General features: G+C 38.7%; 5 protein-coding genes across 11 annotated transcripts; 2 read left to right on the top strand and 3 right to left on the bottom strand.

The window, feature by feature from the left end:
* Positions 1-1,918: 1,918 nt before the first annotated feature.
* Positions 1,919-4,130, bottom strand: LOC120012353. Its single transcript, XM_038863743.1, has one exon. It carries the CDS (start codon positions 3,932-3,934, stop codon positions 2,042-2,044), a length of 1,893 nt encoding a protein of 630 aa, XP_038719671.1. The 5' UTR covers positions 3,935-4,130; the 3' UTR covers positions 1,919-2,041.
* Positions 4,131-7,796: 3,666 nt separating this feature from the next.
* Positions 7,797-9,302, top strand: LOC120011961 (lysine-rich arabinogalactan protein 18). The gene is made up of 2 exons (XM_038863164.1): positions 7,797-8,454; positions 9,020-9,302. Exons 1-2 carry the CDS (start codon positions 7,846-7,848, stop codon positions 9,092-9,094), a joined length of 684 nt encoding a protein of 227 aa, XP_038719092.1. The 5' UTR covers positions 7,797-7,845; the 3' UTR covers positions 9,095-9,302.
* A 1,340-nt stretch (positions 9,303-10,642) lies between these two features.
* LOC120013018 lies at positions 10,643-11,640 on the top strand. Its single transcript, XM_038864621.1, has 4 exons — positions 10,643-10,696; positions 10,784-10,898; positions 10,994-11,054; positions 11,127-11,640. The coding sequence occupies exons 1-4, from the start codon at positions 10,666-10,668 to the stop codon at positions 11,421-11,423; spliced, it is 504 nt and encodes a 167-aa protein (XP_038720549.1). The 5' UTR covers positions 10,643-10,665; the 3' UTR covers positions 11,424-11,640.
* Positions 11,641-11,988: 348 nt separating this feature from the next.
* On the bottom strand, positions 11,989-18,577 carry LOC120013016 (U-box domain-containing protein 4-like). 5 transcript variants are annotated; one of them, XM_038864612.1, is made up of 7 exons: positions 18,375-18,572; positions 17,839-17,949; positions 16,886-17,095; positions 14,942-15,222; positions 14,587-14,703; positions 12,338-14,401; positions 11,989-12,260 (listed from the first exon to the last, which is right to left on the bottom strand). In XM_038864612.1, exons 4-7 carry the CDS (start codon positions 15,215-15,217, stop codon positions 12,201-12,203), a joined length of 2,517 nt encoding a protein of 838 aa, XP_038720540.1. In that variant the 5' UTR covers positions 15,218-15,222; positions 16,886-17,095; positions 17,839-17,949; positions 18,375-18,572; the 3' UTR covers positions 11,989-12,200. The 5 variants fall into 5 exon arrangements, with proteins under 5 accessions (XP_038720540.1, XP_038720544.1, XP_038720539.1 ...); XM_038864616.1 differs by having other exon boundaries at positions 17,839-17,887; XM_038864611.1 differs by having other exon boundaries at positions 16,886-17,964.
* Positions 18,578-18,771: 194 nt separating this feature from the next.
* LOC120013017 (FRIGIDA-like protein 3) lies at positions 18,772-24,081 on the bottom strand. 3 transcript variants are annotated; one of them, XM_038864619.1, is made up of 5 exons: positions 23,913-24,081; positions 22,597-22,680; positions 20,102-21,341; positions 19,692-19,867; positions 18,772-19,610 (listed from the first exon to the last, which is right to left on the bottom strand). In XM_038864619.1, the coding sequence occupies exons 3-5, from the start codon at positions 21,306-21,308 to the stop codon at positions 19,050-19,052; spliced, it is 1,944 nt and encodes a 647-aa protein (XP_038720547.1). In that variant the 5' UTR covers positions 21,309-21,341; positions 22,597-22,680; positions 23,913-24,081; the 3' UTR covers positions 18,772-19,049. The 3 variants fall into 3 exon arrangements, with proteins under 3 accessions (XP_038720547.1, XP_038720548.1, XP_038720546.1); XM_038864620.1 differs by lacking the exon at positions 22,597-22,680 and having other exon boundaries at positions 20,102-21,368; XM_038864618.1 differs by lacking the exon at positions 22,597-22,680 and having other exon boundaries at positions 23,913-24,080.
* Positions 24,082-25,024: the final 943 nt, after the last annotated feature.

Here is a 25,024-nt window from a genome sequence, read left to right as displayed (position 1 = left end):
GCCATGACTTCTGCAAGCAAGCCAGCCAACCACGAAGTTTGAAGCCACCCAGTTTAGCTCTCGATGCTTGCAAGCCAACGACTACATCTGAAGGGGTCCTCCCTCTTCCTCCTTGCAAGGATTTAGAGATAGTGACAGAAAGAAATAAGTGCCTAAAAAGATATTACTTAAATTCACATGAGAGGAGAATGGTTAATGTTGAATGTGGTAAATTTTATTGTGTTATGGATGCCTTTTCAGAGCATGATTCTATAAGCGATAAAGCGAAGATAGATGCTAAATCTTGGTGGTAAAAAAGTTCATGGAGCCCATGCACTGATGCTACAAAATTTGACAATAAATTACTTTGCCAACCTTGCTCCTCATCATGTTGTGAAAGAAACTAGAGCACTTACTCTTTGTTCATTCCATAACTAGTAATAAATTCCATCACAACGTGCTCAAGACCTATTATTTGTTCATAGTATCCTTCATCTTCTGACAAGAAAATGCCGTCAATACCATCAAGAAGAGAGTAACATGTGGGATGTTGATGGTGATGTCTTTGATTCAGTTGATGATGTCGGAATGTTGGTGTTGCTAGTTTGTCTCTTGACGAGTATGAGATTGAGGAAATAATAATTGATGAAGAAGAATCACGCGAAAATGAACATGACATAGAGGTGCACAATCTTTTATCTCCTTTTTATTTCACTATTCACTCCTTAGGAATCCCCTTGATATTTGTTCGTCTGTCATGATGATAATATAGATGAAGCAAAAAAAAATAAAAATAAAAATTGATAAGACTTCAAATGATGAAAGGTAATATTGCTCCGAAAGAGTTGGGACTTGTTGCTCCCCGTTCTTTGTTAGGTGTATCGAGTCTGCACAGTGCAGTAGTGCACATTATTCTTTAGATTTTTTGGCCCAATAAACCTGCGGATGTGTTTTAAGATAAAATTGTAAAAAAGATGGGCCTTGTTGGCCCATTCCTATACCAGCCCGCATTGATAGTATGGGTCAATTAATCAATTTCAGCTACAATTGGGCCGAGAAGACGGTAACCTTCATTTGCGGCTTCTTCTGAGGAGTTGAAAAGGCAGTTAGATAGAGAGAAGCCTAATGTAGATAACTTATTAACTTACTATAACAAGTTACTCTAATTTTAGTTCCAGAAAATCTCGAATCTAAAGGTCAGTAAATTACTCTAATTAAAGAGTGGTATTTTTTGTTTATTGGACTAATACCATGCCAATTTTTCTATGGGATCTAACAATTACCAAGCAACATTCTCCAAATATTAGGTTATTGGTTTGAGCTCTTGACCTTGGACATATTATGTCTAAATCCGAAGAGATAACCAAATAGGTTATTGCGAAATTGTTCCTAAACCCTAAATCTTAAACCGTAAATTTTTTTTGATAACGTGAAACCCACCCAACTGTCCATCGGACAATTAATTGGTTAATTCCATGCCACATGAAAGACCCAACAACTCCCATGAATTAGTTGAAACCTGGGCAGAGACCTAGTACGGGAAGATAACACATGGTGACATTTACATACGCTGGACTGAGCAAGACCCATCTTGTAGATTGCGATAATGGAAATACCCATGGGACTTGAACTCACGACCTCCAGCTTGCGCTAAGATTTATCTCGGTTAAGTTCACTATCTCAATCAACGACCCTTTGTTTCCTAAAACCGGAAACACTAAAACCTAAATTATAAATCCTAACTTCTAAATTCTAATATGTCATTTAAAAGAACCATGATTTAACACAGTTTTTATGGGAGAATTGTAGTCCCTCCCAGCTCGAATGCTGGTGGGCTAGATTTGAGCATTAATTTAGTGTTGTTTTATTGTTAATGGTGCATATAAAGGCATAATTAGTGGGTTAGGTTTGATACGAAACACATGAAATCTAGATTAGGTACTAAGAAAGAGAATATGTGGTTAACAAGAAGTTCTTGTCCGTAGAAGGCGTGTGCGAAGTGCGAACAGTAAAAATAAAAAAAAGAAATTCAGAAAATGACGACATCAGGCCTCCATTATCATCACGACACGTGTATTTCCGCAGTTGGTCCACACTTCTTTTCCTCCTTTTTGGCCCTTCGACGACCTTTCTTCTCCTCCATTCTTTTCCAATACACTCCCCTTCCCTTTTCTTTGACCTTGGTCGTCATCATCATCCCCGACTCCTCTCGTCCGTCTGATTTTACTACTTCTTGATGTCCGCAACATAACCTTGACTTGGCAACTGCAAAAATCCACGTGGCATCCATTTGCTTCTTCATCATACGTGCGGCATAGTTCGGGATGATGCTGACATGCTTCGTATCTTCAGCTTTCATGCGGCCATTGATAAACATGAAGCAATCAATCAAGCTTTCTTTAGCCAAACCCTTCATATCATAAGCCTGTGACCTTCTCCACAGGCTCTTACTGTGAGGAATACTCGTTGCACTTGATAAGCACAAAGCTCTAGTTGTGTCACTAATGGCAGAATCAGGATTATTCAGCAGTAAATAACACTGAGCCCTGTTGCTATACAGAACAATCCTCTCTTTGATCAGTCTTAATGGACAAACTGCCAATGCTTTTGAGTATTTGATCACTGCCTTCGCAACGTGACCAGACCAGAACTTCTGGTTCCCTTGCCTTTTCAATGTCCTTGAATCGACTTTTCTCTGCTTCAATTCTTGTTCAGACATTAGCTTCTCTCTCTTTCTTCTCTCTACCTTCAAATCCCATACACCCTTTAATGCATTTTCGGCTCTTTTGGACTCCAACTTCAGATTCCCATATTTGATTTTGTGGTAATCTTGTAAGAGTGTTTGAGTGATTGTTTCTCCTACTCTGTTTCTTCGAGCAAGAACTTGAAGCTCAGTTAAGTCAGCAAGAGATGAAGCTGCATCGTCAATAACTTTGAATCTTGTATCAGTGTCTTTAAGAAGAAGAAGAAGACAATCAATTGCCATATATTGCCAATCATCTGACGATCTTGCTCGATTGCAAAGACTCTGTATTACAAATTTTGAATTTGCTATAGTTTCTCTTCCAGTTTTGTAATTACAGAGTGTTCTCAGGAGTCCTAATCCAGCCAGCGATGCTTGAGTTCCTACACCTCCCCAAATTCCACACAAGTCCTCCATGAACAGCTTCTTGCAGATTAGGTTTAGTGATCTCTCTTTGCAGGCAAAGCAGTTTATGAGGTAAAGAGACCAGCATTGTAATTGGCTTGCCCACTCCTCTGCCTTTGTGTTCTCTGTCTCTAACCCACCACGACCCCTTGTGAGCAAATCGCAATGATACTTCACTCTGTTTGACTCCCTAATTACAACAAACTCCCTATAAATCCCTTCAATGCAATTGCAAGATATATTCATTGTCAATTCTATCATCTCTGCTTCATACTGAGAAGCAATGGCTTCAAAAGTTTTTTCATGGCTAGCTATGTGACCAAGAGCGCGAACGGCTACCCTTTGCTCTACCCAGCTAATTTTTCCTCTCAAAAGCTCCGTCAGAGGGAAAATCACGCCTGATTTCACAGCTTTCTCCACGAATTCAACCCTGTTCATCACATACGAACCAATTATATGGGCAGCATAGTAAGGGATATAGATGTTCTGGTCTTTCAGAAGCCAATCTTGGTCAGTGATGCCTTTGTGGATCAGTTTAGCCATGCATTCGAAGATGCCGAGAGAAGGGAATTCTGGGTCATCGGGTAGGGTCATGGCAATTTTCCATAGCCCATTTAAGACCAAAACGTTTTCTTTGTCGTCTCTGAGAGGTAATTCTTTGAAGCTTTGAGCAATTTTGGATCTTCTGCGAGATGGGTCTGACTCGTCCATGTTGCAGAAGAAGCACAGTGGTTTGGTACATGTGGGGCTAGATAAGCTGTGAGACGAATTGTATTGAAGGTTTGAGTGATCCATTGATGAGTCCATTGAAAATCAGAGTTTTACTGATATGGTGGAGGCAAAAGATTAGAGTTGGAATGAAGCGATTAATATGAGAGGAGCATGAGACATGAAAGAGAAACCCCATGTGTGGCCTACCATCCATTCATCTAAGATGTAAGGGAACGGTCCTCTCCAGACCTAGGCCTACGTTACTTGAGTTCTAGAGTTCGAACCACTCAATTGAAATATTTCTTTATAAAATCTTGATTCCATAAGCTTGTTTCAAACCCCTACCCACATCATGTGCAAATTGGGTTAAAAAGTTGAACAAAACTCAGAAGATAACAAGCTTGTCATGATTCACCCCACATCAGGTTCTGCTTTAAGATCAAGCAAACTAGACCTGGTCCCCTCCATAAGAAGCCAATGAATGACCTTGTTTTCAAATCTATTCGTTTAAAATAGTTCAACCATTAGTGACGAGTGATTTCCAAAGCCACAATGCCGTTCACTTTCCAACTAAAAAGCGAAGAGGAAATCCAAAGAAACAATACAAGTACAAGCGGGTTGGTCTCGAGAAAATGCGGCTGCGGCATACACTAACTAGGTACAATCATGATCATTAGATTGTTTTAACTCATATTGACTAGGATCTATGGTCATACTTCATTCATTGCCATCTGTCCATATCCAGAATCAATATGACAATATTCACTATACTTTAATTCAGTTTGTTGTTCGGCGTGCAGGAAATAAACTTCCTGGCACATGAATGGTGGACAGTGGACACAGGCAACTTAGCGTGACTCAAGAGACTGGTTGACTGGTGTCATGGGGGGAAATGGCTTCCAGAAACACTGGTGCATTGCATATTTCGAGAACATGTTGATTGTGTTAGGAATTAACCTCCCTAAATAACTGCGAATAGCAGAAAATTAAAGAAGATAAATAATAGAAACACAAGATTTTTACATGGTTTACCAAATATAGATTGCGTCCACGAGAGTCGTCGCAATTTTCATTAAGGTTTCAGGTAATTTAGAATAAATAGCCCTTAAAGGTAATATGAACATAAGGGTCCATGTTCAGACTCCACAAAAAAATTCAGATTGCAGAGTAGTTAATACTTATAATTGTATATGAGTCTACGAGGATGGAAATCTTGAACTTTCTTGAGCCCGTTGATGATCTACGATCTTGCATATGCGTCGAAAAGGAAATAGGAAAATAATGGATACAATAATGTGTGAATATTGGAATGTACAGCAACCCATTAAATTGGTTAAACCTAGAACTTCCAAGTTGCATGAGTATAATATCGTCCGAAAATAATATACTACATCTTGTTTATCCCCGATTCCGTCAACTGTGAGAGTTTTGTGTATGAGAGTCGTTTACCTTTACATGGTAACAAGCTATTAATCGGCAAACCACTTCACTTTCATTTTCTCCACGTATTTCCTCTCCCACTGGCCCCAACATTCTATTCTCTCGCACGGAATAAAATGCAAATTGGGGGGTTTGTTTGGATGTAAGATCTCTATTTAGGACTAATTCTTCTTCTTCTTTTTTCGTCTTCTCGAGCAAGGTTTTAAAACCGGACCGGTCATCAAACCGGAAAAGTCTTCGATTCACGGTTCAAAGGTTCAACCGGGGTTCAAATCGGGTTCGAACCGGTTTTAATGTAATGAATTATTTATATATATATTTATATTATATGCATATAATATGTAAGAAAACTTCATAAAAATACAATATATTCAAATAAAGTATCATTTTAAACAAAGAAAATCTTATAGCCTAGTGATTAAAACATTTTTTAATGAACAAAAGGTCATGAGTTCAAACCCCACAAATAACAAAATTTCAAAAATATTTTATTAACTTTAATAAATGACCGAACCGGTCAAAACCGGCCCGATTCTGACCGGTTCAACCGAAGAATCAGCCGGTTCAACCAGAAATATCCCGGTTCATCAGTTACCGGTTCTGGTACCCCAACCGGACCGGACAAGTGGCCGGTCACCGGTTGGACCGATCCGGTCCGGTTTTCAAAACCTTGTTCTCGAGTACTTATGCAGTTAAGAAAGGTTTTCAAAATATTTTGATCATTTGTCAAGCATGTCCTTAATTATCGCCTCTTGGCTAAGAACACTGAAACGGGCTCAACATGTCGGGCTCAGGCATTGATTTTATTTCACAGTTGAGCCCAAACTCAGATTTTTTAGACCCTAACATGCTCGGGTCTCCTATGCCGAGCTTAGAGTTTGTCAAAGCCTGACTAAGCTCGTCCTGCTCTCATCCCTACATGAGACCACTGCCTTTCTATCTTAAGAAAATGAAAATAGCAAAATAAACACACATAAATAAAGAAAATGGACCCACACCTGCATGTTGTGGGCCTTCTAGCTCAACTATTTCGTTTTTTTTTTGTTGCTTTATTAAAGCATACAAAAAAAAAACATCGGAAGATCATACGCATCAATTATTCAGGCAAACAAACAATTCTTTTCTCTTTGTGTTCTTTTCTCTTAAATAGTTACTTTCAGTTGTCTGACCTATATATATATTTTGACAAAGCAATATTTCGAATGTTTAGTGATAGGTCTGGCTACGGGACCTGTCATTGACCCAAAACAAAGCCTCGGCAGTATGATTAATATCAATCATTAAGTTAACGCCCATAAGTGGATCCAAGTTCTAATAACCTCTAATCATTCCAATTATTGAGAATAGTTGAAGTACCGTGGACTTCAATTTCTAACCCACTTCAACTAATTACTAATTATGTCATGGTACGTAAATAACTACTTCTTTCTACCAAGATTTGTTTGGAATGTAATCATAATAAATTTGTCATAATCACATTTATAAATGAGTGCTGCTACTACAATGTGATAGTCGTTATCTTATTTAAAATTTCAATACATATACTTTTTTTTAGTAACGAAGAGTGAAAATAATATTATTCCAAGTTTATTTTTCCAATATTCGATAAGGGTATAAATTTAGAACGCGAGTACATAAATTTATCACCAGAAGATAGAATAAATTGACCTAAAGCCCAGTTAATGCCACAAGTTTGAAATTATCAAAGACTTCAGTCAACTTTTTTTTTTTTGTTAGAGGGGAAGAAAATAAGAGATATTCGAACTTGAGATCTCTATGAAATATCACACACATAAGTGTCATATGAGAATTCTTAGTCAACTGTTTTTTTAACTAAAGTAAATCTGATAAAAAAAAATTAAAGCAAAGGAGAACTGGGAAATTGCTTTTTTGCTTTGCTACCTACAATCACAAAGAATATAGAATAGTAGAATACTTGCAAATTTATAACAGCAAAGGTAGGGGTTCAAAGGCACGCTGTTGCATATTTTGGAGCGGGTCCTACTCTGGGCCCAATTATTTGACGGTGGCCCAATAATCTACTACAGGTGCCTTCAATGATAGCTATTAGCTTGGACAATGCACGTGGCCATCCATTAGTGGGTTGTAAGGCCACCGGCAACTAATCCAGCTGTCTCGTATTACCTTTAGCTCATAACCAACAAACCAAACCTAGCAGAGAATCGAATGATGTTAATAGTAGCCAATAAATCCCTAATCAAGTTGATTACTGACGTGGCAAACCTCGTGTCTCAATAATTAATAATCCATCACTCCGGGTCACACGCGTCTATTATGAGTTTATGACCTCCATTGGGCCCAGCCAGACTGGATCAATTACAAATACGGTGTCGCTTGTTTTCATATCACTGTGTGGGGCCCAAACATTTATACGTTAATCAACGGCTAATCTGGTCCCATGTGAATGTAGGTCCCATCGACACTGGACGAACCAGATTCATCTACCCGAACCTCCCCATTTCCTGAAGTAATTTTCTTGGCCTATATATGTTGGCCTGCCACTATTACTCTCTCTGTGTATCTCGCTGTCTCTAAATCTTCAAGCCATGGATCGTAATAGCGTGCTCGGACTTGCATTGTTATGCGTCATTGTAGCCGGCGTTGGCGGTCAATCGCCTGCTGCGTCACCGACTACAACTCCGGTGACTGGCACTACACCTACTTCAGCTCCAGCAAAGGCTCCAGCCAAACCTACGCCTTCTCCGGCAGTAACTCCTGCATCCGCACCATCGGCTACTACTCCGGCTGCTTCTCCTTCAAAGCAGGCCGTTCCTGCACCTGTACAGACACCTGCAGCTACACCTCCGGCAGCTACACCTCCGGCGGTGACTCCAGTGAGCTCACCTCCCGCTTCCGTTCCGGTGAGCTCTCCTCCAGCAAAATCTCCCCCCGCACCTGCTCCTGTCAGTACACCCCCTGCCAGTTCTCCCCCCGCACCGGCCACCGCACCTCCCGCACCAGCCACCGCACCTCCCGCTCCTACCACTGCACCGACAGCGGAGGTCCCTGCTCCGGCCCCGAGCAAGAAGAAGTCCAAGAAGAAGCACCACGCACCAGCTCCTTCGCCATTGCTTGGCCCTCCCGCACCTCCAGCGGAGGCTCCTGGACCGAACTCGGACGTCGCTGCCTCTCCCGGCCCTACACTGGATGATCAGGTATGCTCAGTCTCCCATATTCATTAGAGTTCAATGTCCGTCCAGATCTGGAACTCTCATAGAAGATCTAGGCTAAACCAGCACAAAAGACTTGTTTACTGTCGCAGAAACACATTGTGCCTCTTGCTTCACCATTATCGGTGCATTGTTCCAATTGTAGAACGCTTACTACTTCTGGTAAGCGTCCACTCATGGTGCACGTTAGCCAAGTAAAAGGTACACGCATATCGGTCGCGCAAGTTTGTTTTCTTGCGGTTCTTGGCGGCTGCACAAGATCAGTGTAAGCACGTGAACAACTTTTGTTTCCCACGCGCCACCAAACAAGCACAGAACTCGAACATTTTCTTAATTTGAATGAAACCTAAAATGCAGGGGCAACTCCCTCCCTAGCCAATGGGAGTATCAGATCTGAAACCGAGAGTCATGTTAGAAACTCTATCAAAGAGCACAAACCATCCATATATCCTACATATATATATGTGTGTGTGTGTGTGTATATTAGTCTTTTAGTTAACATTGTATACATGAATGAGCTCTTAACTCTTAGCTTTTAACCAAACTGCAGAGTGGAGCAGAGAAGATGAGGAGCCTTGTCGGTGGATTGGGATTGGTGTGGGCTGTTCTCGCGTTGATATTCTAGAATCTAGATTACTCTTTGATGGATAATCTTATTTCTTTTAATCTTTTGACACGCCTGTTCTCTTCGTTGTTACGATCGAGGCCACATGTGAGATTATTTATTTTGTCTTATTAAACACATTCGCTTTTATTCTTTGGGATATATTTTGGAGGAAACTTATGTAGTTTTGTACTTAATTTTTTTTGGTTACTTATGGTGTTTCTCTTAAGCAAACAAGTCCATATACTTTGTATGTTGTACTGAACAAGCCCTTCATGCCTATTTTCGTTATAACGGTTCTGACATGGTTGTTAAATATAAGGATGGTAAAACTCTGTTCGGTTCTGATGATTGAATTTGTCTGACTCGAATTAAATCAAGTTTGGATATAAGTGAATTTCAAACACAATTTTTGTTTGGTTCAAAATCTAGTTCGGGTCTAAATATAGAAATCTTGTCTATTTTACTTGTTCGGATCCTAACTCGGATTAGATTATTGTTTGGTTTACTTGTCAAGAATTAAATTAATCTAGGTTTGGTCAATTGAGTACGTTCGAAAATCAAAGTCAAAGTTAGGGTGTAGACATATAAATATTTTGTAAAAATCTGGAATTGATTTTTGTCATCCCTAGTTAAATATTTAATATAGATTGTTTTGATTATTTCATTTTTGTTGACGTGGATGACATGTGGCATGGACCAATAAAATCACAACTCGTTTCACCAATAAAAACAATTATTTTTATTGTTGGAAAAGTCAGCAGTCATGGAAAAATACAAATAACAAAAAAAAGGTCATTTTGGGACTTATCTCTTGTTTATGAGATGATGAGATTTGATGTTTTTTTGTTGCCAAATTATCATATAAAAGCTGATGAAAATAATAATTATTTTAGTTGTGTAGTTCAAACACATTATTACATATGTTATACTATTATTTTGTCCAACAACATACCAAAATATTGTATTATATAAGAATTATATCACTGTATTGTATAAGAATTATATTATATAAGTAATTATTAAATTCTTTCCAAACACTGAATCAGATTAACTTATACATCAATTTATATAATAATTACCATATACATTGGATAACAATATTATTATATTTTATACAGAGTACCAAACGCAACCCAAAAGAAAATCCATTAATAAACTCAACCGGGTCCACTATATAGTCTTGGGCCTCAGCTAATGGGCTTGGACTATTGCACAAACATCCAATTAATGATGTCTTGGGCTTGGACAACTCGGCCATAATTTCTAACAGCTCTTTGTACGGGCCTCCTGCGCCTGTTTCAATATTGTTGTTGCAGCTATACGGCCCAATTAGTCGAATAGAAGGATTTGAATATTTGATGAAAGGAGAACATAATTCACGTTCCCTCCTGGCTCCTCCTCAAAGTTAAGTCTAGTTTCAAGCCAGGAATCTGACTTGAAACAAAAACAAAAAGATGAATGTTCCTTCCTTAGATTGAATTGGCAAGACTAACAAGTCATTCTTTCTTTCTCAGGACATTCTCCTCTACAAGCTTATATATATAGACACAACGATGGAACCTATTATTATGTTCAAATAAGTTTACGAAATGGGTAATTTAACAAGTTTCATGGGAAAAGGTAAGCAATCTCTGATACAAAATCCTTTCACAACTTCGTATTCTTAGTTTCTTACCTGCGATCATGAACTGGTTGCTTTCGTCGTAGGTATGCCTTCAACACTGATGGTGGATATCGTGACAGGAGCACTCTACAATCCATTTGTAGAGAAAGATATCAAAAAATTCGAAGACTTCCACACTGCCATTCTTGATATCTTCAAGTAAGGGATCACAGTTAAAAAGATCTTACTATTTAGAAACAATTCTTAAACACAACTGTCTGATTATTACCTGTTAAAACATATCTTACATCCAGCAACTTCAACTCGGCAGTGCCTGGAAAACACTACGATGTACCATCACACAAGGAAGTTGAGGTCGGTTGACAGTAGCTTCGCGTCTTCATTTCCAATCTCACACTACTTTCCATTAAATATAATTCAATGCAGGATTTTTTCAAAAAATGGAAAGCAGCAACAGAGCCAGAGAAAAAGAAAGTATTTACTGACTTCATGAAGGAGAGTGTGAAGCCTAGCAAGCTAGATGATTCTACCATGATTACTGGAATAGTAACACCCGCAGCAGTCATGGCAGCCAAAAAAGCCAGCGAGAATGTGCCTCAGTTGAAGATAATTAAGGTTATACCTGATGTCATTTTTGTGCCGTCAGCAACAGTGTTGGCCCTCATCTTCACTAAGGTTACGAAAGGAATGTTCCTGGGAAATATAGCATCTGCATCAGGCTGATATAAAATATAGCATAAAGTTGTGCACATTGTATGTAATTACCATTTGTGCGTGTGGGAATTGTTACTATATCAGCAGATTGGAATGTGTACTATACTGAACTTTTCCTTTTCTCTAAAACAAGCAGGCATTGGCTATTGAAAGGGATTTACAATTATTAACAAGGTAAGAGGTAGAATCTATAATTCCATGCAATCAAAGAGCACACAGTCTAGAAATGGCAGGAAAAGCAGTAAACTAACCTTGGCATAAATGCAGAATTTTGACAGAGCCCTCAAGATCAATCAAGTCCTTCCCCGTACCAGAACATGCTTTCCTTGTAGAATCTTCTTCTGTCAAGTTCCAACACTAGGATATATGTTTCATATCACCATAATTTTTATCCAAAAATTGAGTACCCTGACAGGGAGACCCAACTCACCTCCTGCTAACTAATTTGAGCTCTGCCATGGCAGTTAGTAGATCCAAAACATTATTGAGAAATTAATATAGGCATCAATATCTGAAACTCCTTTCCACTCGCGTAGAAAGGCATAAATTAGGACCGGAAATCAAGCAAATAAAATTCAATTTCCAATATTGCCTGAGCTCAAAAAGGGCAGACTCACAAATGAAACTCCTCCTTTCCACATTTACTATTAAAAAATATATCTTACACAAGAGGCCTCAATCAAATCCTCCACAATCAATCTACAAATAATCAAAAATAAACCACAAAAAACCTTTCACTTGCATTATTTGTATGGTCAAATGACACTTTGGGTTGCTTTTCTAAAATCAGTTCCTGCCAGCATTACCATGTCGGTGTTCTTTGAAATGGGTAAGAAGTTGTTGTGCCTGCAAGAAAAAGAAAAGTGATTTTCTTACACACAATGGAGAGAACAAAAAATAGAGAATATCATCAAGAATAATACCTTTTCCTTGGCCCTTGCGGTGCCAGACTGAGACAATACCACTAGAGGTGGGACAGCGCCTTCTTGAAGAACTATATTGGTAAACCTAACACTGCTTGTGCAAAGATGTAATAGAGCAGCAGCAGCATTCTCCTTCCCTCTGGCAGAACCCAGCTCAATAACCTCCACTATAAAAGGAATCCCACGCTCCTGACCAATTGCAGTCTTACCCTCGGGAATTGTAGCGAGGTTTGCCAAAACAGCAACTGCCTTGTCAATCATCCCAGCTGCTGGGTCCAACAATTCAACAAGGTGCTTAACGGCCCCAGCTTGCACAATCGGGACCTTGTTTTCATGAAATATTGACAAGTTAAACAATGCTGTAGCAGCATCTTTCTTCCCCCTTGGAGTTCCATTTCCTAGTAAATCAACCAGAGGTTCAATGGCTCCAGACCTTCCAATCCTAATCTTGTTTTCCTCAATCACAGAGAGACTAAAGAGAGTGGCCGCTGAGTTTTCCTTGGCCGTGGGGCTTCCTGTGTGAAGAACATGAATTAGGGGTTCAATAGCTTCGGCATTGGCAATAGCAGTTTTATTGTTGTCATTAATCGACAAATTCAGGAGTGTTGTGACCGCATTTTCCTGAATCTCTGAATCTGCTGAGTAAAGCAAGTTAACCAACAAGCTAATGGCTCCACAGCTTGTTATTACAATTCTGTTATCCGTATTTTGCTTCGCAAGTTGCCTGAGGTCAGCTGTTGCTTCTCTTTGAGCATCAACTGAAGTGCTCCTCAAGTCCTCAACCAGCTTCCGAACATGAGATTCAAGACCAGAAAGATCTAACCCTGTCTCAATAGCTGGTGAAGAAACTATCCTTGGAACAAACCTCTCTGATGGCCGGTGCCATATTTTTTGGCTTCTGGATCGTGTCTCCACCAAACGGAGGGGTACCTCAGTTTCCCTCTGCGGAGTATTCCAGGCACCATCAACCTGCGGCTCTGCTTTCACCACCCCAGAAGCATCACTGCTATAAGAAGTACGATGATCGGATACATCTGAAGTCCCATTGGCATCCACTGACATTCTTTCATTGATATTTGTACTTGAAAGCATGCTGGAAGCTGACAAGGTTCTGCTATGGCTCTGCGAAGGCTCACAAGGTCCGCCAATATTAAAAGAGTCCTTTCTCACTGGTGACACAGACTTTTCACCAACTGAATCTGTGCTCCTTGCTTCTGAGTCAGTAGCCTTGTCTTCAGAACTTTTTAGTGACAGCCTGTCAATATCCAAACCCAATCCATTACCAGTTACACTTGACAAGGAACCCTCAGAAGTAGAGCGGGGATGAAGTGGAGAAGCTCCTTCTCCATAAGTTCCAGCAGAGGAAATCAAGCTCTTACAACGACTGCCAGACTGAATTGGCTCAGGTGACAATGTCCAGTTGTCTTTGGAATTAGGATAAATCTGTAAATCCTCAGGTGGCCCTGATTCAGCATGTGTGAGTAGTGGAGTAGGTTGAGTTAAGCTCATGGACTTCAAGGGATCAGGCAACTTCACATTGTTTGACTCGCACCAAGTAGCAATTAGTGCCTTAACCGTGTAATTAGGAATCAGATTTGTGCGAGCAACTGTTTGCCGAGTCTTAGGACAGACAGTAAGCCCAAGATCAATCCAATTTTTAATAAAAGCCCTCTCATAGGTTTGCCCAGATGCCACAATAACTGGATCTGTCATCAACTCAAGGGAAAGAGGACAACAGAAGTCAGCGGGAATAGGGACAGGGCTACAGCTCTGCGACTGCTTTATTGTGACAAGGCGATCATGCATGCGAGTCACAAGACCAATCATTTGATCAATAATCTCAACCTCTGATGTTTTTTCAATTTGTTCAGCATTCTCCTTCAACTTTTCAAGGGCAACGGCTTCAATCAGAGTCTCCTGGTTTGAGCTCAAGCCGAGATTCTCAGCAATTTTCACCAAAACCTCTGAGCTTGGTCCAACACCCTCTACTTGATCCCTTAAAGCTTCTTTGATAGTTAGCGCCACTCGATCATATCCCATGTGCTTAATTCTTTGTATGCAATGCTGCAATTAAGTGATGGCAATAGTTAGCCACAATAAAAGAAATTCATCTCCTGCACGATCCTAAGTCCTAACATATAAATCAAATCAAAAGCCTTGCAATTGATTATACCCAATCCATGCTGCAGCACGAAATAACATACTCAAAATGGCAAAAACTTCCAACAAATACTTGTCAAGCAAGGTACCTCAAGAGAAGATGAACTTAATTCATCAGGGAGACTTCGATGGGACACTTTCAACAGCTGAAGAATATCCTGACCAGAGGTCTGAATCTTCACCAATAATGTATTAATTTGCAGAACCTAGACAACATGAAAAAGATTAAGGAGCCAAAAGAACAAGCTTCCTTACATAATATATAAGCAAGCAAGGTAAGTACTATAAAATGAGCATTCTAACACCAAAAGTGTATAAATGTCTGCAATGGTTTCCTGAGAAGTATGATGAAGGAGACATTTCATCATTTGCTAAGGTAAGTGAAGAGAAATAAGATAATTCCAAAACCACAAAAATTTACCGAAAATATAGTTTCTGACTCACAAAATAAATTTTACTCGACAATGATTGCCAATTTCTGAAAAGCTCCGTTAACTCATCAACAAATTGACCTAATCGTTCAAACGCCTTGTTGAGCATGTCATCGGAAGCTATTTCAGAATCCACAATGGCATCAAGTATGGGCCTCAACAAATTCAATATTTCTTCTGCCTTCTTGTAACACCTCTGCATTGGGTCTGACTTTATGTTGTCGAAAGATGATAGATGTGAAAAGGTGGAGATACTGTTAAGAGGAGACTTCAACAAAGATATCTCCATTGTACCTGCGTCATCGAAAAGTTTAAAAAGCCCCCGAAAATAGGAAAACTAGAAGAAATGGAGTAGTAAAACAAAATGTTACACATAGAATGTGTGAATGACAAACATCCAATGCAAATAAAACCAAAAGCTAATTGCTTGGAAAATTTTGAAAATCTTATATGTTCAGGCCGAATTGATAAAAATCATTTACAGCAACAACCAATAAATTGTAACTTATACATTTCACTTTTATTTACAGCAATCGCTAATTCAATCTTGACTGCAGAATTGGACTCATTCCGAAACATCCCATTAATCAAAATTGAAATTTCTATCATACCAATGGAAACAAAGACTACTCAGTGTTTATGCCTTACAGGCAACCCTGTTCTGCCTAATCTATGAAAACTACACTATTGCTGTCATTTGTCTGCAACTCTATTATGTTAACTAGCCCTTTTCAGAGACTAATACATGCCGAAAGTTACTGAAAAAGTGAGCAATATGAATCAGCCCATTGCCTATGTGCAATAATAGCAGCAGCGTACTTGAGGATTTTAAAATGGAACAATGCAATCCCACTTCTTTTAAAACTGTTATGATATGCATGAATTTACTAATATCCACAACTCATGGTAACAGAAGCAGATTCACGTCCTAAATTTGAAGGATAAGAATTAGCTTAAAAATTTTGCCATTAAGTGAACCCAGCTTCAGTAATAACCAACAAGAAAAGGGGGAAAAAAAGAAGTTTCCTTAGGGAGACTACCAAAATTCATAGTAGAAAAAGACCAACCTAGCTATTATTAAAACCACCAACATGAAAAGTTCCGCTGCCTCAGCGACAACAATTCCTTCTTGAAACCTAAACAATAGGGACATAATAAAAAATGGACGGACATTATGCTATAACTTATTCCATGCACGGAGTATCCTAAGGTCTACTTAATTTTAGAATTCTTTCATGGGCACAATATCTTAACTTACTCCAGAATTCTCATGCCCACACTCCCAATATGTTTCACTAAAAATACTTCTTATAAAAGTTCAACACCGAGAGTGGTGGCAGTGTAGCACAAAAATAAACAACAACCAACAATGCAAAGATGTTTATGTAGCAAGATATACTTCTCATAAAAGTTCAACATCGAGAGTGGTATCGCAAAATAAACACCAACCAACAATGCAAAGAAGATCTAATGGAATCTAACACGAATCAAATCATTTATTGTTTCAAGAAAAAAGGAAATCCAACGAATAACCGAAACTAACCAAGAGAAAAACAAAAACTATCAAGCAGATTGAAACACCAAACTGCACCCAATGGAAAGGCCAATGGTTTAGTTGTTGAGACAGAAAAACCTTCAAGATAAGAAAATGAGATGTGAATTTGGTGACTAGGTCCTAATGAGTACTAGGTAATGTTTGTATAAAAAAAAGAGACAATAATAACATAAAGGATGTTCAATAAACCATTTGGAATAGTTATTTTAATTTGAACCACGTGATTCCACTTTTTCCATTAGTTCTACTTATAGAAATGTAATAACTAACTTTTTCTTTGTAATCCTGTATCTTCTCATCTATTTCTCATTCTTTAGGAGCAACACATCCATAAATTCGTCCCCCTGGAAAAGGTTATATGTAATGTAACAAATGAAAAATAATGAGGGACATGAAGCATACCTTTTTCACTACGAGCTATTAATTCCAACGCCAAGATAAATGGTAAGATTAATGAACTCAGATAATTGAGGCCATAAAAATGAAGAACTCCTTTGTCAACACTCAACACCGATAATTAAGCCAATGCACTCCACAATATCAACCCTGTTGTCATAATATCAACGGATGTGACTCTTTAATACTCTCAGGGAGTGTAACGACTACCAATACCTGCTCCGAACCGAAACCTTGAGTTATGATACCTCAGAATTAGCATACTATAAACTGGACATAGATTGTAAGTATTGATAGTAAAATTTTGCACATCCAATCTGTCCTGTCCTAAAAAGACTGCCATTCCACCAAGAAATAATTACTCCCTCCGTCCCATTTTCATTGTCCTCTATTCCTTTTTGGGATGTCCCAAATGCATGTCCATTTCAATTAATTAAAACTAATTTCATCCATTTTTCCCATCTTACCCTTATTTATCCTTAAATTGAAAAACTGATGGAGTGAATTCCCAAGGAGTCATTGACATCTTAATTGTCCTCTATAAATGAGGGTATAAATGTCAAATTGAAGGGGAGTAATACAATTTCTTAAATTGTGTGTAAAATTGAAGGGGACAATTAAAATGGCACGGAGGGAGTACAAAATTTCCATGAAGACGCTCAATCCAACAAAATTTCACAATAGCCTTTGAAATGTCAAGCAGAAAAGAAAGCATGTGACTTCTCAATCAACAGTAAGATTAGTGGTCAAGGATGGGGTCCCTTTTCTCATAAGTAAGCAAACATGCATAGGACAGTTGCTCCCTGCATCTAGATTCCAGCCCAAGAGTCTAAGAATTTAACACCCCCAATAATTGTATCTATAGGTTAAACATGTAGATAAAAGAGGTAATAACTCGCATGCACAAAGCTCTCACAGTGGAAGCAGGGTCAGGGAAGAAAAAGATGTAAGCAACATACCTCCACATATCATCATCGTCAAAGCTTTTATCCAAAGCAAGGATGAGATCTGCTAGTCAGTGACTCAGAATAAATGTTTACGTACAAATTCATAAATATACGTGCCCATGTCTGCATTGATGCCAACTATTTTTATTACCAATAAACGGTTAAAATTAGCATTTTTACTCTAACCACCTCAATAAGCACAAAGATAGATAGAGCCCCACTGTTGCCAGGCAAAATTACAAATCAGAGACACATATATGGAAAAAATTAAGATTACACCATTTCATCTCCCCATAAAACCACGACACTAATGAAGAAGATAACACCTAGAGTTTCAAATGAAAAAGTAATTCCAGTCACTGTAAGAGAAAATTAAGAACATAGAACAAACACGAGACTCTAATTATTCAAATTCAAAGCATATTTGAGCTGCCTCCGCAATCAAGTTGAAAAGCAAGAAGTGAATAAGAAAGGTAAAACACAAACCCTAGATGAATCAAAGTTAGAGAAACGGAAACAGTGCCTGAACATAGCGAATGCTCAAGTACCTGAAAAGATGGGCCTCCGCTCGTCACTCTCCGAGAAACTGTTAACCTGCTCAGATTTCGCTCATTCTCTGCTGGTTTTAATATTCTCTTTCATGGTGGTTCGTCTGGCGTGTGGGACGTTCTCGTCATTACAAATTTTATTTTTCTTTTTTCCGCGTGATCACAGGGTATAAAGACTTTGACGGATCGGGGATTTTGAGATTTTCTTCTCAGTTGACCGTTATAATAATTCATTTGATTAGTGGTCGCTAACTTTAATATTAATCAAACTTATTAACAATGGCAATTATTATTCTCTAGTTACTTTCAATTAATAGTCAAAGTACCCCCTCCCCAAACTTCTACCCCTGTTTCAAACAAAAAAATAGTCAAAGTCTTTTAATTACGGGTCCACTAATGACTAAAGTATCATGTCTTCATCAACGTATTACTTCCGAAATGTCAGTTTTTCATCTTTTCCTAGAAAGTCTGGCCATGCTGCTGCCTACTTCGACAAACCATTGTTTAATTTACATTTAGCTTTGGCACTACATTGCTCACAGAATCATTACAGTAGGAGCCCCAAGGGAACATGTATCTTCAAACAACAATAGAGCCACCTGCAAAACAAAGGAAATATCCAACAATCTAATCATGCAATATTATTAAACCCTACAGCATCAGCAATTGCATAATCTACATATGTGGCTGATGCGCCGACGGTGGTATCCCACTACCGAGATAACCACTATAATTTGATGCTGCGTTGTAAGGAGCAGCGGGGATCCTGTCATCTTGAGAATGATAGTATAGCCTCTGATCAGCGCTCTGGTGTGTATATGCAGACTGACCAGGAACTTGATAATCATAATCGGTGCTCTGCTGTGTGTATGCAGACGGACCAGGAACTTGATAATCATAAGAGGTTGGACCAGCACGAGGATATCTGCCAGGAATTCCAGGGTATGCAGCCCTCTCAGTGAAAATAGGCGGAGCTTGCCTTACAGTAGCAGCATGAGTATTAGCAATGCCACCGCTCTGTTGACGGAATCCACGATATCCTCCATTTGATCTAGACTTCTTCGAGCGGTGATATTTCCCAGAATCTAATCTTCTTTTCTTATCAGATCTTGCCCTCTCCAATTGAGCAACCCTTTTCTGGAGTGGATCAAGCGGGTAGTTCGGCTGAAGCTTGCACTCTTCAATGCATCTGATTACAGCCTTCAGTGCTGCCAGCTCTTGTGCATTTACATCCCCCTGCATATTGATGATAAACCGAACTAAGTATTTCACTAGACATATTTCCCAGCATCAATCAATCAAGGGAAAAGCATGTACCTGTGCATCAAAGCTACCAGAGGCATTCCCACCATTGCCTTGTGAGTTTCTCCTTATATCCTTCAAATATGTCTTCAGGAGGGGCACAGGGGGGAACCTATCTGTAAGCTCAAATGTGTGTATAAAACGCACAGCATCTATTTGTTTCCCACCATTAATCAACGACTCAACAATACCTGCATAGATAGGGAAGTGCCAGAAAATTCAGTATTAACTAAGGAAGAAGCATCTAACTAGTACAATTTACAAGGTGGTGACCAAGAACATCAAATTTAACAAATTATTTAACACGTCCCTACTACTCAAAGAATCTATGAGGGCCTAAAAGAATAAAACATCAGTGACACATCGTGCTAACACTGGCCCAGTCTCCAGACCTCATTAGGTCCATTAGTTAAAAGAACACCAACCTGGCATTTTGTATGTTAACTCAAGAGAGCGGCAGAGCTCAGGTGCCTGCCTGCGATGAGCTACTAAAAGAACAATCTCGCAGAGTTCTTCGTCATCAAACTCAGAAGCAATCCTAAAAGTTGAAAGGAGCTGCAAGAATGCCTCTGCTTCCAATGAATTTATATTGGCAGCATCAATGTCTGAATTAGCTAACTTAGGCTTCCAATCATCAGCAATTGCCTTGGCTCGCTGCTTTATTGCAGGGTCCAGAAGGTGATCAACACCTGAGTCAAGTCTTGCCAACAAGGCAGCCATGGCTTCCATAAGTATAAGACAGGATTTGCGCATACCTTGAAGGGTAGCATCCTTCTTATCAACCGGTTGGGTAATTTCATCTGGAGGGTAAAACCCCTCTAGTGAATCCAGCACCAAACGGGCTGGCTCAATTGCACTTTTTAGTGCAAGAGTAAGTTCCTCACAGATGGCATATAGATTTTTTTGATTCTCCATAGTAAAATTGAGAAGCCCTTTTGCGTCCATCTGCTCGCAAAATAGCGTCAGCTCTGGACGTGGCTTGACATGAGCAGCAACGTCATCAGCAATTTCACCCATTCTATAAGAAAAATCCTCCTGGGAATTTTTATCACCGAGTAAGCTGCTTACCTCAACAGAATCTGAAGCAGCTGGCTGGTGATTAGCCCGTGCCTCTGCAATGTCAGCAACAACAGCATCTTTAAGCTTTTGCAACCGATCCTGGAGATCCTGCTCCTTAGCAGTGACAGTTGCCTCTCTCTCCTCAAGCAATGCAAAAATTTTAGCTTCTTTCAGCTGGCATTCATTCTCCTTAGCTTCTAGCTCTTTAGATCTTCTCTTCAATGTTGTCTCAAGGTTGAGGAAGTGCTCCTCAATTTCATCCCACCGAATATTGTCCTCGGAAAAATTCTTGGAAGCTTTCAGTTCAAGCAATGCCTGGGAAAGCTGTTCCATAAGAGAAGATGCGATATCCTTTGCAACAGCCTGCTCCGCGACATTTTCCCAGACATGCTCCGCATCATTGGCCACAATTTGCTCATTGTCATTCAACTCAACTTCATTGGCATCATTTGCCACCTCTTGCCCGACATCTTTCACCATCAATTTCTCGGTATCATTTTCAAGAACTTGGGTATCAGTAGTCACGTCTTGCTTGGGATTATTTGTCATTACTTGCTCGGTGTCATTTGCCATAATTATGCAAAGACTTGACAGTCAAGGACCGTTCTACAGAATCAACCACACAACATAAAACTATAAGGAATTAAAATGCGAAAAACCAATATGAAACTTAAATCTACCCACATTAATCCTCAATCTTGCAAGTGATTGCGAGGAATGAGACAAAATCATGAAAGCATACTAAAATCTACTAAAGCCACGTGTTAACCAGTTTAGATACAATATCTATTCAACCTTGAAAATCTCAAGCCATTAACGTTTTCATTTCTGGCAGAAGAGAAACTGATAAACACCAAGGATATCAAACCACAAGCACATCAAGAAGTAGGTTGATAGATCAGGGGCAGTTATGAGAAGAAACTATATCCCAAACAAACAACCATTGTAAAGGAGGGGGAAAAAACTACATTCATATAAAAGGGAGTTCAATCGGATGAACTAAAATGCAGGTCCAGCAAACGTCTAAAGCCATGTCTTTCCATTCAAGTGGCTTTACTTCTTCATTACTACTCACTAGCTTGGAAAAAATCAGAGATTCAAGTATCAAACACCTAAAATCACACAATGATGGGAAAGTTATCAAATGAAAAGACTAATGCCATAAATTTTGATATCATTAACTGCATACACAGAATTACATATTGAACATAATGAACTTATGAACATTCCATCCATGACAAATTGGACTCCTGTCCATTTTTCAATGCTGAAATTACAATGAAATCGCTTCGTCCACATGCTATTCTTCGGTTTCCATTTACAGAGACGAAAAAATGGTTAACACTTTGAATTAAATTCTTCCGTTTGTGTAAAGTTACCACCATTTATTCTAGAATCCCGTCACAACTATAGTTGCCAAAGGCATGCCTGAAGCTCAAGGCAAGGGGTCCACCCCTCACCCTGCCTCAGGTACATGCCCTTCAGTGAGATGCAGCCTAGGCACACCTAGGTATGCACTTCACACCAGGCGCACCTAGGTTTCTTTAACTTTTTATTTACAGATTTGGGACAATTTTTTTTAATCAATAACTTATATTTATCAACTATGCTTACACAATAACTGCAAGCCCAAGAGGTTTTGAACTGGCTCACCCGTGAGTATCAACTGAAGAATTTGAATAGGAAATAGAAACACAGAAACCCTATAGTCTAGATATGCATGACAGACCGATTTCCAAAGGAAGTACGTAGAAGACAAGATTGCGAGAGTCTAGATAAGCTTGGCCTTGATTTTTTTGTGAGGTAGATAATAGAGAGTTGCATACTTTGATTATAATTATCTATACTACAATTAAATTACCTAATTTGTGCCTTACGTCATTCGCGCGCCAGCACCTTTCACCTAAGGAGATGGAGGCCTCTACCCTGTAAGTGCGTCTCTCTCCTACTCACATGATTCATACACAATTGAAAGTTTTAAATGTGCTTGCTATGAATGTGATAACTGATAAGTAATAGACAATACATTAAAAATAGAATATCATCAAGGCATCATATAATCATGTTCCTCTCATCATTCTATCGTGAATGATAGCTGAACGATCAAAGATAACTTGCTAAATTTTTATTGAGACAATCAGACAAGGACACCATTAACATTCATTCCATGCTTCAGTCTTTATACACCCTGTACATAGAACCTCAATGATGACTGAAATTAGTTCCAATAGCACAAAGTAGAAAGTTGACCACTAGTTTACCAATTGTTTTCCCATGCAACTGCAGAACATAGTTCTAAAAACCGAATCAACTAAAAATATATAGTTTGACACAGAAACATAGAATTTAACCCAAAAAAAAATAGTCATAGAAACCAAACATCATTGTAAACTTAAGCATATACTAGTGAGAGGTAAAAATAGAAAACAAATGAAGCTCTCAAATCCATCTACAAAACCAAACGGAAAAATATTTATGGCATCAAGCCTTCAACAAATAACACAACATGAATACATGTCTACATGAAAACAAAGTACCTTAAAGTCTTAAACATTCTATAATAGTATAAACCAAATAAAATCACTCCACCATTGGGTCATAGGCTCGTATTAATACGAAAACAAAATACACTTAAGCGCAATCGTAGGTCATCATAAATGAAAAATCAAACATTAGTGCTAAGTGAGTAAAAGAAAATATACAAAAAATAATTATACCTTCAAAATCAATTCCACATAAAATTAACTTAACAACGTACACAAAATAATTAAAAAGGGATATGTAAATATAGGTAGAACTATATAAGCATATATCTAGTCATATATGGAATCCAACTAAAGTTTGGAATTGATTCAGAGCAGCCTTCCCTGCAAATTATGCACAGACAGTATGCACAGATGATGGGCCCAACAAAGCTGAGAGTCCCTTCAATTCGACAAGAGTCACAAACATCAATTTTATATATAATACTTGGTTCTCAATTAGACTCCCTCCAACCATCAATTAGACATTTAGAATTACTCGAACCGTCAATTAGACTTACGCAAACAAACAAGAGAGGGGAAAAAATGAACCAAACATCCAATTTTCTTTCAATTAATGGAACAAGATCAAGCATAAACAAAATACATATCATAATGAGTAACGATTAAAGGAATATCAGAGGATGCGGAGCACCTGCTGATTTGGCGGATACGTGCGGAGATTGGCGGAGACGTGTGGAGACTGGCGTAGGCGGGCGGCAATTAGGGTTTAGTTGAAGCAATCTGCGACTCTGCTTCTGAAAAAAATATGCTATCGGCTTTTGCAAATTTGGTGACACTACCTGATTTGAAACGCCAACGTTTTGAATACAGAAGATTTTGACGATTTGACTTGCAAAATAGTGTTATTTTGTGATAGGCCTTTTGCCTTAAAAATAAAAATGAATAGTCAAGGCCCACGCGAGCCACACAATCGAGCTTAATAGTCCCATACCCTATGTCTGGGTTATCTTTTAAGCAAGACCCACAGCCTGAGCTATAACCAACTCAACAAAGGCCTATAACCTCTACTATTCATATACAGGTTCATCGCCAGGAAGCTCCTTCGTCGACATATGAAACATCCAAGGCCCAGTGCTTGTTAGTTCGAGTGACCATGGTGGGTCTATGAGCTAGAACTCTATAAATACTAAAGGTCTCGTCACATTAAAGCGACCAACTTTTGAAAGTATTTTGCTCTCTATAAATACTCTCAATTCTTTCACAGTAAATTCCTCATCCATTAACTGATTTGATTGTCGAAACTTTCTCAATCGACACTACACTGATGTCGAGTTTCACGACCTGCTTTCAATGTGATATTTGCATGATTGTTGGTGGTCTTGTACGACATTTCTGGATTGTAGATCCTTGCATCTACAAAATGAATTTTCATTGCTTGATAAAAAAAAAAATGAATTTTCATAGGATAATTGTAATATACTTATACCACTAACTATAGATAACATGTATTGAGATTTACGTCATAAAAAACCGATAGGCCACATGTAACAACTCATGACACAAATATTCAGTGGTCTATTACCATTTATTAAGATTAAATTGTAATTGTTTATTGATAATTCTAATCAATAATTAATATACTATAAAATTAAATGTTAAAATCAAGATCAAGTAAGTATATCCAATTTTCATAATAGGGTAACGAAATTTGTTAAGAAAATAACATACTCAATACATTATCAAACTAAGACTCATTGGCAATTGCAAAGTTGAAATTTATATTTTTATGTAAAGTCTCGACTC

This window comes from Tripterygium wilfordii, chromosome 13 (assembly GCF_013401445.1).
Source record: "Tripterygium wilfordii isolate XIE 37 chromosome 13, ASM1340144v1, whole genome shotgun sequence".
In the NCBI taxonomy this organism is placed as follows: Eukaryota; Viridiplantae; Streptophyta; class Magnoliopsida; order Celastrales; family Celastraceae; genus Tripterygium; species Tripterygium wilfordii.
The sequence above is the reverse complement of the archived record's forward strand: the minus strand, read 5'-3'. Positions and strand labels throughout refer to the sequence as shown.

Coding starts and splice junctions, on each gene's coding strand:
- LOC120011961 (XM_038863164.1), top strand. CDS start 7,846: ATGGATCGTAATAGCGTGCTCGGACTTGCATTGTTATGCGTCATTGTA. Junction 8,455..9,019: donor GCCCTACACTGGATGATCAG/GTATGCTCAGTC, acceptor ACCAAACTGCAG/AGTGGAGCAGAGAAGATGAG.
- LOC120013016 (XM_038864617.1), bottom strand. CDS start 15,217: ATGGAGATATCTTTGTTGAAGTCTCCTCTTAACAGTATCTCCACCTTT. Junction 14,402..14,586: donor TAAGTTCATCTTCTCTTGAG/GTACCTTGCTTG, acceptor ACTTAATTGCAG/CATTGCATACAAAGAATTAA. Junction 12,261..12,337: donor CCGCAAGGGCCAAGGAAAAG/GTATTATTCTTG, acceptor TTTTTCTTGCAG/GCACAACAACTTCTTACCCA.
- LOC120013018 (XM_038864621.1), top strand. CDS start 10,666: ATGGGTAATTTAACAAGTTTCATGGGAAAAG. Junction 10,899..10,993: donor GCCATTCTTGATATCTTCAA/GTAAGGGATCAC, acceptor TCTTACATCCAG/CAACTTCAACTCGGCAGTGC. Junction 11,055..11,126: donor CATCACACAAGGAAGTTGAG/GTCGGTTGACAG, acceptor AATTCAATGCAG/GATTTTTTCAAAAAATGGAA.
- LOC120012353 (XM_038863743.1), bottom strand. CDS start 3,934: ATGGACTCATCAATGGATCACTCAAACCTTCAATACAATTCGTCTCAC.
- LOC120013017 (XM_038864619.1), bottom strand. CDS start 21,308: ATGGCAAATGACACCGAGCAAGTAATGACAAATAATCCCAAGCAAGAC. Junction 19,868..20,101: donor GTTAACATACAAAATGCCAG/GTTGGTGTTCTT, acceptor CTATCTATGCAG/GTATTGTTGAGTCGTTGATT. Junction 19,611..19,691: donor CTGGTAGCTTTGATGCACAG/GTACATGCTTTT, acceptor ATCAATATGCAG/GGGGATGTAAATGCACAAGA.